The 11756-nt window shown below is 37.5% G+C and overlaps 1 protein-coding gene across 2 annotated transcripts; it reads right to left on the bottom strand.

The window, feature by feature from the left end:
• Nucleotides 1-30: 30 nt before the first annotated feature.
• slc39a9 (solute carrier family 39 member 9) lies at nt 31-10337 on the bottom strand. 2 transcript variants are annotated; one of them, XM_037796542.1, is made up of 8 exons: nt 10176-10335; nt 9705-9836; nt 8305-8413; nt 5962-6165; nt 5492-5566; nt 5121-5206; nt 4610-4744; nt 31-4262 (listed from the first exon to the last, which is right to left on the bottom strand). In XM_037796542.1, exons 2-8 carry the CDS (start codon nt 9798-9800, stop codon nt 4032-4034), a joined length of 936 nt encoding a protein of 311 aa, XP_037652470.1. In that variant the 5' UTR covers nt 9801-9836; nt 10176-10335; the 3' UTR covers nt 31-4031. The 2 variants fall into 2 exon arrangements, with proteins under 2 accessions (XP_037652470.1, XP_037652469.1); XM_037796541.1 differs by having other exon boundaries at nt 9705-10337.
• Between the last annotated feature and the right edge of the window lie 1419 nt (nt 10338-11756).

The following is an 11756-nucleotide window of genomic DNA, read 5'->3' as shown; positions in this document are numbered from 1 at the left end:
TAAATAATCAAAGTATAAGAGAGCATTTTCACCAGTTAAAAAACTTTAATTTAGTCGTCATAAAACACGTTGCTTTACAACTGATTTTCACAATCAAAAGTATGGAAATAAGGCAGACTCATCCTGGAATGACAGAGAAAAGAAAAGACATACCTACTGAAACCCCACTGAAACTATTACAAATATGATCCTGAATCTCTCCCGATCCAAACTGAAACCTCCCCTCAGCCCCAGAATGTGCCGCCATCTCTTCCTGTTTGTGTGATAGAGGCATCAGACTCCTCCTGCAGAGATCTGACAGTTTAACGAGTTTCTACAGTTTAACTTTCTCAATTTATATTCATGTTTGATCGAAGATGTTTAAGTGCAGACGCTTTCAAAATGTGATGCTGCCTGTGTGATTAAATGTAAAAGAAGTTATTGCATTTTAAGATTAGAGATGTTCTGATAACATTTTTTCTTTCCTGATACCGATTCCGATACCTGAACTTGCGGTATCGGCCTATACTGAGTACCGATCCGATATGTAGTTATTTTTTAACAGCTGTTTACTACACTACTATATTTTCCTCGCTCTGACGACCATTAGTTACCGTTAGACTCTCCACTAGCACCACACTGTTATTGTTAGCTATCATCACGTGACAAACTACCTGCAATCAGTTCTTCTTTGCTGCTCTAAAACAGTAGTTGCCAGTGACGGCCATGATACATCCAAGGCGAAAGCACAGGTTTGTGTCTAGAAGGAAGCCCCCAAACTGCGAAATCTGATCTGAGATCTGCAAAAACTTATAAAAACTCTCACGAGACTCACTGCTGACGACCTATCCTAACCTTAACCGTTTAAGGTCAACGCCTAACCTTAACAATCTCACGAAGAATTGATTTCCGGTTAAACAAGTTGCTTTTTGTCTGGGTTAATAAATGATGGTATCGGATCGGTGCATAGACCGGTGTACTCGCCGATACTAGATCCCGAATTTTGGGAAGTATCGGACACATTTTCGATACTGGTATCTGTATCGGTACAACTCTATTTAAGATGATCAGACAAACACCACAAACTTGATTATGATTGGTCAAACTACCACTAAACACCAGTATCTTGACTGCTCATAGTGCAAAGATGAAGCTTCATATTCGTTCAATAAAAAACGCTTTAACTAACATTAGTAAACACATGCTCAAGAACTGGATTTCTTCACATTAGGAGCTGTAAACTGAACCGTATAACCCTGTCGCTGTCCGCTGAAAACTACGTATCTCCAAAACATCGACTTTTCACGAGCTAAAGAAAACAGCCCTGTTTTTAGTTTTGTGACGATGCATTTTTCAGATAATCCAGTTGGTTGATTTAGCTTCAAAGGACAAATTCACATGTTTTCAAGTTTCTTTAAAAGAACACTCAGGTACACTGCAAAAGTAATCATTCCTCCCACCATATTGCCCGTGGAGATATCCCTTCTTTTTTATATTCTCTATCTTGCAATTATATTTTTTTCCCCACTATAAAACATTAACATTTTATGAATGCTATAAAATAATTGCATATATATGAACATCATATGTAAGCAAAGGTAAATGTATGTTAACTCCTGCAATAAAGTATATAAAAAAGATGATATCTCTTCCTAGTGTGATTCCAATGAAACAGATCAGGGACTAAATCGGTTGTGTCAGATACTTCCATTCATTTTGAGCGTTAAGCTCTTGATATATAATAGTTAAGGATGTTTTTTCCAAACTTTGATTGTTGCTTATTTAGTCATGAATATTTAATCTCATAAAGAAATACTTATAATTTTAAACTGTTTTCAGGGGCTTCAAAGGCTTTGGATAAATCATGCACATAACACATTTAAAGCTGCAATGAAATCGATCGACAGAAAATTTATCTGCAACAATTTTGATAATGGATTAATTGTTTCAGCAATTTTTAAAGAGGAGAAAATAGCAAAACATTCATGGGTTCCAGCCTCTCAAATATGAATATTTTCTGGATTTCTTCATCTTCTATGATAGTAAACTGGATATATTTGGGTTTTTTGGACCATTGGTTGGACTCTGGGAATTCTCTTACATTTTTTTAGACCAAGCAATTAAAGAGAATTATTAATAATCATTAGCTGCAGCCATGAACACGTATACTAGTGGCCTCATTTAATATAATGTTTTTGTAAGGATGGGAAACATGTAAACGCCAAATCTAAGCAGGGATTGTGATGTTTAAAAAGATGAACTGGCACATAATGGGGCTCTGTCTGTAAAGCAACACAGTGGGGTGTTTTCCCTTTTGCACACACACATACAGCGTCCCATAAAAAATAAAAGTCATGCAGCTGCTGGTCTGCATGCGACCCACTCCTTTCTCTCTCTAAAACATCACGGCGGGTTTCCTCTTCTCTTCATTTAACTTGGAATTAATTGACGAGTTTTATAAAACCGTTCAATTTCTACATAAAACAAGAGACTCTCCTCTGGTGTCAGAACCATCCATGTCCACAAATTCAAATTAAAGAATTTAAAAAAGAGATGTATTTGTGAGTAAGCAGTTCCATCTCACACAAGAGATCATGATGATTGCGGAAGGAAGAAGTTACTCTGTACAGTACACAAACATACTTACATACATATACATGAGCTCTGCTGTGAGCAGGCACAGTGATCCAGTAACACTCACAATATCCACCTGTCCTGTAGAAGAGGGAGCAGCCTGCGTACATGTTAATGCATCAACCGGTTACTGTATTAATGGTACTGAGGCAGAAACGGGGGGGGGATGTCGGGGCAGGGCTGTGTTCAAGAGCGTCTATCTGAATCACACAACAAGCGTTTTGAAGACTCTCTTTGACTTTGTATGATTATTGCTCAGGTATGATTAACTAAAGAGGAGTAAACCAACTAAAAAGGCAAAAAAAATTAAAGTTTTGTTCATAATTCACCACCCTCGATGTGTAATATGTCTCCTGAGCCAATGGTCCCTAAACGTTTTCATCCGGTTAATGCCTTCTGTAAGGCAAATCACTCATTCAGAGCTGCTGAAATAACCCTACACCTCGAAATAACCTTAGTAGCGCTCTATACAATCACTTAAGACAATTCTATACAGATTTTTTTATTCCTCCAACCTCTATTTATAATTATTCTCCAACGAAAATAAACACGTCCAGAAACTAAACGGATTAAATTAAAGTGACAGTTCATGTTGCGATACGTGAAGGCTGGTTGTGTCTGGTTGAGCAAACTAGTCCGCGGGAGAGACACACCATCAGTACTCGTCATAAATGGGCTTCCCATTGGGCCAAGAAACAAGAGCAAACTCACTAGCCAGAGCAAAATCTGTTATCTGGCTGGTTATTCGGACCGATCTCTCATCCTGCTTCGTCGTTGGCTGTGAGAAAAAGTTTGTTCTGTTGGTAAGAAAATAAGTCAGGAACGTTTACTACAAACTGTAATGTCCTTATGGCGCCGTCTCTCTTCGGGTATCAACTTGCTAATATGGCACTTGAAAATCATCTCGACTCAATCTGGATTGTTGCCAAGAGATTTACACGCTGTACAATTATAAAAAAAAGAGTTTGCTTTCTTGATATCACCGGCTTATTCAACTCTAAATCTCACGGAGCAACTGCCATCTAGTAAAACATCACTGTTGGTTCTTTGACTTTGGACAAGCACGATAATGCAACACTGAAAACTCCACGCTGATCGAAATAAACACCTCTGGTCTTTCTTGAAAAAAGATTTCTGGTGGAGTAAATGGACACAGACAGTAGCTGTAAGATGTTTCGTTCTTCAGAAAAAACATTGTCGTATTCCTTGGTTTGTCACTGCAGCAACTCTGATTTCCCTAACATCATTCAGTCCCTCTTTCGAGTCACAAGATGTCCCCGCAACGAGCACCAGTCTGGTCCATGAGGTCCATCAGCAGACAACAAGCAATAAGACATTTAGATCCACAACGTTCGAAGTCTCTGTCTCCGCTGTTCCCCCCTGTACACCCGTCTTAAATCAGTCCTGAAGGTCTGGGTCTAATGGTGGTGGCCGATGGACAGCACCAGAGGAATGAGGCAGCCCAGCACCAGAGCTCCCACCTCCACCTTGCTCAGTCCTTTCCCTCCGTTCCCTCCTGCAGGAGCGTGACTGTGGCCGCCCCCGACCTCAGGGAGGACGTGGACGGTGGCCACGTAGAGGAAGGTGCCGGCGGAGAAGAGCATGGCGACGCCAGTGGCGTTGAAGTCTGACAGGGCCTCCTTGCTGCTCTGAGAGGGGAACAAACAAAAACAGTGTGAGACAGACGAAGCATCAGGCGGCCTTCGTCACCGCTAGTTCTCTGTTGTCGGTTTGGTGTGTCAGGGCCTTTAAGTCTTACCAGCCATACTGGCTTTCAAAGACAAGACCCTGACTTTTATTTCACTGAGGAATTTTCTATTTCATTATTTAACAGTCTAAGAAGAGGACAGCCAGTTTGCCTCAGGCGTTATACACTTTCAAAGTAAACAGATCTTTAAAGATGAGTGTCAGAAATACACTCCCTGCCTCAAGGAGAGAGTTGCATTTGGTTGCACTGAAAGAATTTCAAAAATTATTTATATATATAAATATTTACCTGACTGAGGCCTAAAAAGGTGAGCATGGCGAGGACTGGCGCCGCCAGGGCAAAGACCAGGAGATGTTTGCGGATGCGGTTCCTCTCCAGTCCAGCATGCATCAGGAACGACACCAGGCCGAACGCTGCTGGGGCCTGATGATAGAGCAGTAGAGTTCACATTTACAATGTACTGCTGCTCAGGGCTGCAAACTAACGATGATTCCCATTATCAATTAATATCCAGAATATATTCTTGATTAATCAGTTGGTCTACACAACGTCAGAAAAACAGTCTAAAACCCAAATACATTAAGTTTACTATCAAATAAGACAAAGGAAAGCAGACAATTCTCACAAACGTGATGAAAATGACAATCGATTATCAAACACTTGGCAATTCATTTTCTGTCAATCAACTAATCTACTGCTACATAAGGTTAATTGTATATACGTATCTAATAAAGCAGCATTTTTAAAAAAGGATGTTGAAAATTGTTGATTTACTGTGTAAGATATGAGCCATTATTACCTTATGCAGCATGATGGCCACAAAGACGATGAGCTGGACGCTGGTCTGAGAGGTGGAGGCAGCAGCTCCCAGTGCCACCCCATCAGCTGGAGACAAAAGACACAGTCGCTGAGATAACTTTCATATCAATCAATCAATGAATGAATAATAAATAATCGTGATCTCAATATTGATCAAAAATGATCGGGATTATCACTTTGGCCCTAATCGTGCAGCCCTATGTCAAACACAACATTTGTCTAATCACATCTACACTATATTGTCCATTTTTCAGATGTAACTCCTGTGGGTAAGAAGATAAGATGATTTTAACACGAAACATCTTATCTAAACATCATCATAGGACAATAAATATTCAAAAGCAGACCTACCTGCAGCGTGGACCACAAGACCCAGGGTGGTAGTGATTTTTGAGGAGGCGACCCTTGCTGCCTCTGGATCCAAACCTATGAAAAAAATGTATATTATAAAACATATAAAAGTAAAACCAAGTGATAATAATGACAGAACAGCGTCTCCACACTGACAAAAACTGTGTGGCGTCACTTGTTGGCAGACATTGTAAACAGTTTGCGGCGCATTAGCTGCTCAAATAAAAAGCTCTGAAGCAGTTTGGTACAAAGCGTGGGTGCATCTGGGAGAACACAATTTGCAGTTGAGCCATCTGGGGGTGTTTTGGGTCCATTCAACTAAATTATTTTCCTCCGGAGAAGATTAGCACTTGATGAGGCTAATGACAAAGCTGCTGTCACCGAGCCCCATTTACACAAGCTAATGCTCCTCATATACGAGTGCTTTGGGTGCTTTAATCGCTGTGTTTGCCGTCCCTTTAGATACTGACCTTCAGTGCTGTGTACGTGAGAGCTGCCTATCTGGTCCACCAGTAGCATAAAAACGAAGCCCAGAACCAGAGACACTCCGATGCAGGCGTGAAGCTCCTCGTGAGTGTGTTCATGTTTTCCACTAGCGCTCAGGACCGCTTCTGCTTCGCCCTTCCCCTCGGACGCTTCCACGACTCCAACCTGGCCATGGCTGTGGTGTGCACCTGCAGAAACAGGTCAGGAGAGAACAGAAGAAGGTTTAAAAAAAACACCTTAACACATCTGATTACTGAGTCTGCTCAGCACAGAGACCATCACAAAGCCACGTAGCATTCTTCTGAGACACAGAGGAATGTGTCGATGCATCACAAAACAAATATCTGTGTTTGACAAAGTTTGTTACGCAAGAGACATCGACTGGTTGTACTTTACTGAACTTTGCTCTGTTTGAAAAAGAAGCACACAGTAGAGATCTGACAGGAAATGAAGGAAGACGCCCGGCCTCAAATTGTTGTAAATCTACAGAAATCTACAGGACTAGAACCACAAACCGATTCTGAAACTAGAGCTGCAACGATTACGTGATTAGTTGTCACCTATGGCATTCATTTTCAACTATTTTTATAAATCGATTAATCAGTTTAAGTAACTTTTTAAGATAAAAAAAGCCAAAATTCTCTGGTTCCAGCATCTTGAATGTGAATATTTTCTGGTTCCTTTACTCCTCTATGACAGTACACTGAATATCTTTGAATTGTGGACAAAACAAGACATTTGAGGACGTCATTTTGGGCTTTGGGAAACACTGATCAACAGTTTTCACCATTTACTGACATTTTATAGACCAAACAACTAATCAATTGAGAATATAATTGACAGATTAATCAACAATGAAAATAATTGTTTACTTTTCCAAGTATTTCTTGGCACTTGTGGAATAACTGAGCCTTTATTGTATTATTGTGACACTATCTGGACCAAGTTGAGCAGGTCTACAAGGGGACAAACTAGTCTAGCTGCTTTCACATTGAAATCTGGACAGTGCAGACTGCTACTGCTGCTAAAATATTATAGTTGCCTCATTGGTTTTATTGTTTGTTCTTAACATATTAGCTCAGTTGTCAAAACCAGCTTTTTCCAGTTAAGACTCTTAGCCAAGGTAAAGGCTTCAGAAGCTCCCGAGAGAGAGTTACTCATGCTTTTATTACCTCTCGGTTAAACTACTGTAATTCTTTGTATGTGGGTGTAGAATAGTTATCTGCAGCCGGCTGCAGTTAGTACAAAATGCAGCTGCTCGCTCGTTTGATTAAGTTTATCTTCTGTTGTTCTGCAACTCTTTTACTGCTATTATGTGCACATTATGTTTAATGTTTTTACTCTGTCGAAATTCTTGTTTGCTTTGTATTCATTTGCATTATGTACATGTTCGGCACTTTGGTCAACCGCGGTTGTGTTTTTAAACGTGCTATATAAATAAAGTTTGACATTTACCCATGTCATACTAGCTTTTCACGAAGGAGGTTAAATAACGCTCCAAACTTGCACTAAATTTTGGCAAAGAAAAACTTGCATGGCCATTTTCAAAGGGGTCTGTTGACCTCTGACCTCAAGATACAGACATGCCCACTTTACGATAATCACATGCAGTTTGGGGCAAGTCATAGTCAAGTCAGCACACTGACACACTGACAGCTGTTGTTGCCTGTTGGGATGCAGTTTGCCATGTTATGATTTGAGCATATTTTTTATGCTAAATGCAGTACCTGTGAGGGTTTCTGGACAATATGTCATTTTTTGTGTTATTAATTGATTTCCAATAATAAATATATACATACATTTGCATAAAGCAGCATATTTGCCCACTCCCATGTTGATAAGAGTATTAAATACTTGATTAATCTCCCTTTAAGGTACATTTTGAACAGATAAAAAATGTGCGATTAATCATGGACAATCGTGTGATTAATCACGATTAAATATTATAATCAATTGACAACATTATCAAGCAAGAAAGGCTAAGTTATCAGGTTGCAGTTTCTACAAAGTGAGGATTTGATGCTTTCTTCTTTGATATATCACTATAAATTTAGTCTAATACGTAGTATCTAGCATTTTGGACAAAACAAGCAATTTGAGGACGTTCCCTCGGACTTTGTGCATCCTCGGCATTATTCACTGTTTTCTGACATTTTATTGACTAAAACATGAATTAAATTGCAGCCTTAGTAATACTTAAGCTGTCTTTTACGGTCTTACTGGTTCAAACATGAGATGAAATGCAACAATGCCTTCATCCATGGGAGCTGGGGAAACAAGTTCTAAGTAATCTTCCAGGAAATACATTGTTTGTTTGTGAACTCTACCTTCAAGGATTTCTTCATAAAGTGCGTGGACCCCCTCAGGAATGATAACAGCCAGTGCAGTCCCACACAGCAGTCCTGCTCCCAGCACAGTGATCAGCTTCAGTCTTTCCTGGAGAAACACAATCACAGACAAATAATCAGCACAATGTCTGTGTCATTGTTTTTAAGCAGTATGCACAGCAGATTATCTGATAACAGCACAGAGTTTATGATGCAATCGGTGATTAAAAGACAGAGATGAACTTTTACCTCTCTGTAAATCTAGAAATTTAGGGGAACCAAATTATGGAGTAGCTTTTCACATCTATCAATAAACTGTTCATCTGTAAAATGTTTCAAAAGTTGCTTCAAGGGTCATTTAATTGCTGTCTTGTAATTGCTTTTCCCCATGTTGTCCATGTATCTGTTTTTATGTTTTTTTATTTTTTTCCACTCACAATGTTGTTTGAAGAAGTCTTTATAGATATTTAAATCAATATCCTCCTCACAAACACTAACATACACTTCCATGCAACACACGCACACACACTTGTCTTTTTTTATATATTTACTGTATTGTTATTGTTGTCATTATATATATATCTTGTCCTAATTGTTTTGTCATCACTATTATATAGTCATATTATTTCTTTATATTAATCTTGTCTCTAGGTGGAGGCTTCAGATAAGCCCAGTGTTTTTTTTGCCTCTTCCTGCACTATATATTATTATTATTTTTTTTTTTGTTATGTTGTTTAGTCTTAAATCGTGCAAAACAAATAAACAAACAAACACAAATGAATTGGAACCAAAGTTAGCCAAACTGCAAGCTTACCATGAAGCACATTATCAAAGCATGTGAGACCTCCATACATTTTAGGAAATATTGAAAATATATATACTGTTTTAGTATATTTATGAGGTTATAATAAAAGCAATGTATTGTGTCAACTCATTTCAAATAAAATAAACAAATGCTTTTATTTTGTAAATTTATATTTATGAATGTGATATTCGTCAAGAATAATAAATAATAATAACAAACTAATTCACCTTTGCACAAAACATCTGTACAACTCAAAGGGAGACCATCACAGTTTATAAATTACCAATAAAATGTGTCCCTGTTGTTGCAATTAAGGTTCCTGTGGGGAGAACAATTGTGTTTGTAAATGAGAGATCATGCTAATCGTATCTATTTGTGTTCAAGTTCGATGATTTGAGAGTAAGTTTTGCAATATTATAATTACTATTTTGTAAAAACTTAGACCACCTACCTGATATTCGTCAAGAATAATAAATAATAATAACAAACTAATACACCTTTGCACAAAACATCTATATAACTCAAAAGGGAGACCATCACAGTTTCATATCGATTCTAAAAACGTGTCTTTAAAGCACTTGCATGCCACACTTACCTCTGAGAAGTTGACAGCTAAAGGTATCGTCCCAGCCACATAACATCCCACTAACATCGCCAGAGACAGCAGGCTGATCGAGCTGAAATCGTCCATGACTGCACTTTTCTCTTCAGCTAATTGTCTGCTGAGCTAAAAAACCATCAACAACAACCTCTACTTTCTCAACACAGACTTGTATTCGTGCTCGTCGTGTTAGATTACATGCCCTCGACCTGCAGCTGCTGGATAACAATAGTTGTTAAATGAATAAACGTCCCTGTGGCTGGTGCCAGCTGCCAAACATCCACGTTAAACTACCAGAGACGTTGGAGCCTCTTGGCCTCGACAACGGTTGCTATGCTAAGATAAGCTAAGCTAAGCTAAGCTAAGCTAAGCTAACTAGCTTCGGTAACTAACTGCCCGGTAATCTCAAGATTCACAATATGAGGAATCCTGACACGTTAACATTCACTTGTAAGAACCCGTTACCCTGCATCGTTTCTTCAAGATTCAACTGTTAGTAATAATATTGCAACTTCCCGACTCGGCTAGCAGCTAGCTAGAGAAACTAGAGAACTAGCTAACGGAACATCCGGTTGTTAGGGGTTACAACAAGAAGTACTTCCGGGTCACAATTCACCTGCCACGTATCTGCGTGACGCGTCGGAGGAGGTAAGACCAGACCAGACAGGAGGAAGCACTATTAGACAATTATGCAACATTTTCCCCTGAAACCTCTGTTTTAATTTGTTTATATATATGTAAAATGTACTCCTATTTTTTTATTATTATTATTAATATCCTGGAAAACCCCTCCCACCCTGAATTTCCCTCCGGGGATTAATAAAGGTTCATCTTATCTTATCTTATCTTATCTTATCTTATTTATATTATATTATATTATATATTATATTATATTATTTCTATTTCTATTCAATTTTTTTGCACACCAGCAATATTATATATATTCTCACACAAAAATATATCTTATACTATACTGTATATGTTCTTAATATACTGTATATGTTCTCAATATGCCCTTGTACAAAGTATTTCCTTTTATAATTGTAATATAACTTATTATTTTAATGGAGCTTCCCACTAAAAAGCATTTCACACGATTGTACCTGTATAACCGGCGTGACAATAAACATCTTGAATCTTGAATCGTTGCACTATCTGTTTATATTATGTTTATTTTTTGTTAATAGCTTATATTGTATATTGTGCATTGGTATTCTAACGTTTTTATCCATTCTTTTGATATTTTACTGCTCATTTGCACCAATAAAAAAACAGAGCAAATTCCTAGTGTATACCTCATACACCTGGCAATAAACACGATTCTGATTCTGATTTATTTATTTGATTGATTTTATGTAATTGTTCTTTAATTTAATTTTATAGTTCTCATATGTATTTGTTTTGTACCACTCATATCTATTTTGTATGTGCTGCTTCTAATTACCTGAATTATTTCTATATTGTCAATAAAAATAAATAAATAAATAAAAAGACAGTAGGAATTAATATGACTAATAATAATGGGTTTTTTTTGTTTGGCTGAAAAAGTAATAAACAGAGACAACAGTAAACAACTAAATAAACAAGATCTGTAAAGTTTTGATATTTGGACATTTTTCATTAATTCAACAGTTTTATTATATTTTTTTGTGATTTTCATTTCATTCATGTCCCAGAGTTTCTCTATATTTTCAATTTGGGGACCTCCATAAAATAGGAAATATTTAACAATGAAAAAAATATACTGTTTTTGTATATTTATGAGGTTATAATAAAAGCAATGTAGTGTATTAACTCATTTTAAATACAATAAACAAATGCTTTTATTTTGTAAATTTATATTTATGAATGTGATATTCGTCAAGAATAATAGAAAATAATAATAAACTAATACACTTTTGCGAAAAACAAAACTCAAAGGGAAACCATCACAGTTTAGAAGTTAAGTGACAAATAAAATATAATTTTCACTTTTTATTTTGGTACAGTGTCCCTGTTGTTCCAATTAACGAACCTGTGGGGAGAACAATTGTGTTTGTAAATGAG

The sequence above is a fragment of the Sebastes umbrosus genome, chromosome 16 (genome assembly GCF_015220745.1).
Source record: "Sebastes umbrosus isolate fSebUmb1 chromosome 16, fSebUmb1.pri, whole genome shotgun sequence".
NCBI classification, from domain to species: Eukaryota; Metazoa; Chordata; class Actinopteri; order Perciformes; family Sebastidae; genus Sebastes; species Sebastes umbrosus.
The sequence above is the reverse complement of the archived record's forward strand: the minus strand, read 5'-3'. Positions and strand labels throughout refer to the sequence as shown.

Coding starts and splice junctions, on each gene's coding strand:
- slc39a9 (XM_037796541.1), bottom strand. CDS start 9,800: ATGGACGATTTCAGCTCGATCAGCCTGCTGTCTCTGGCGATGTTAGTG. Junction 8,414..9,704: donor TAGCTGTCAACTTCTCAGAG/GTAAGTGTGGCA, acceptor GTGTTTCTCCAG/GAAAGACTGAAGCTGATCAC. Junction 5,207..5,491: donor TCTTGTGGTCCACGCTGCAG/GTAGGTCTGCTT, acceptor TTTTGTCTCCAG/CTGATGGGGTGGCACTGGGA.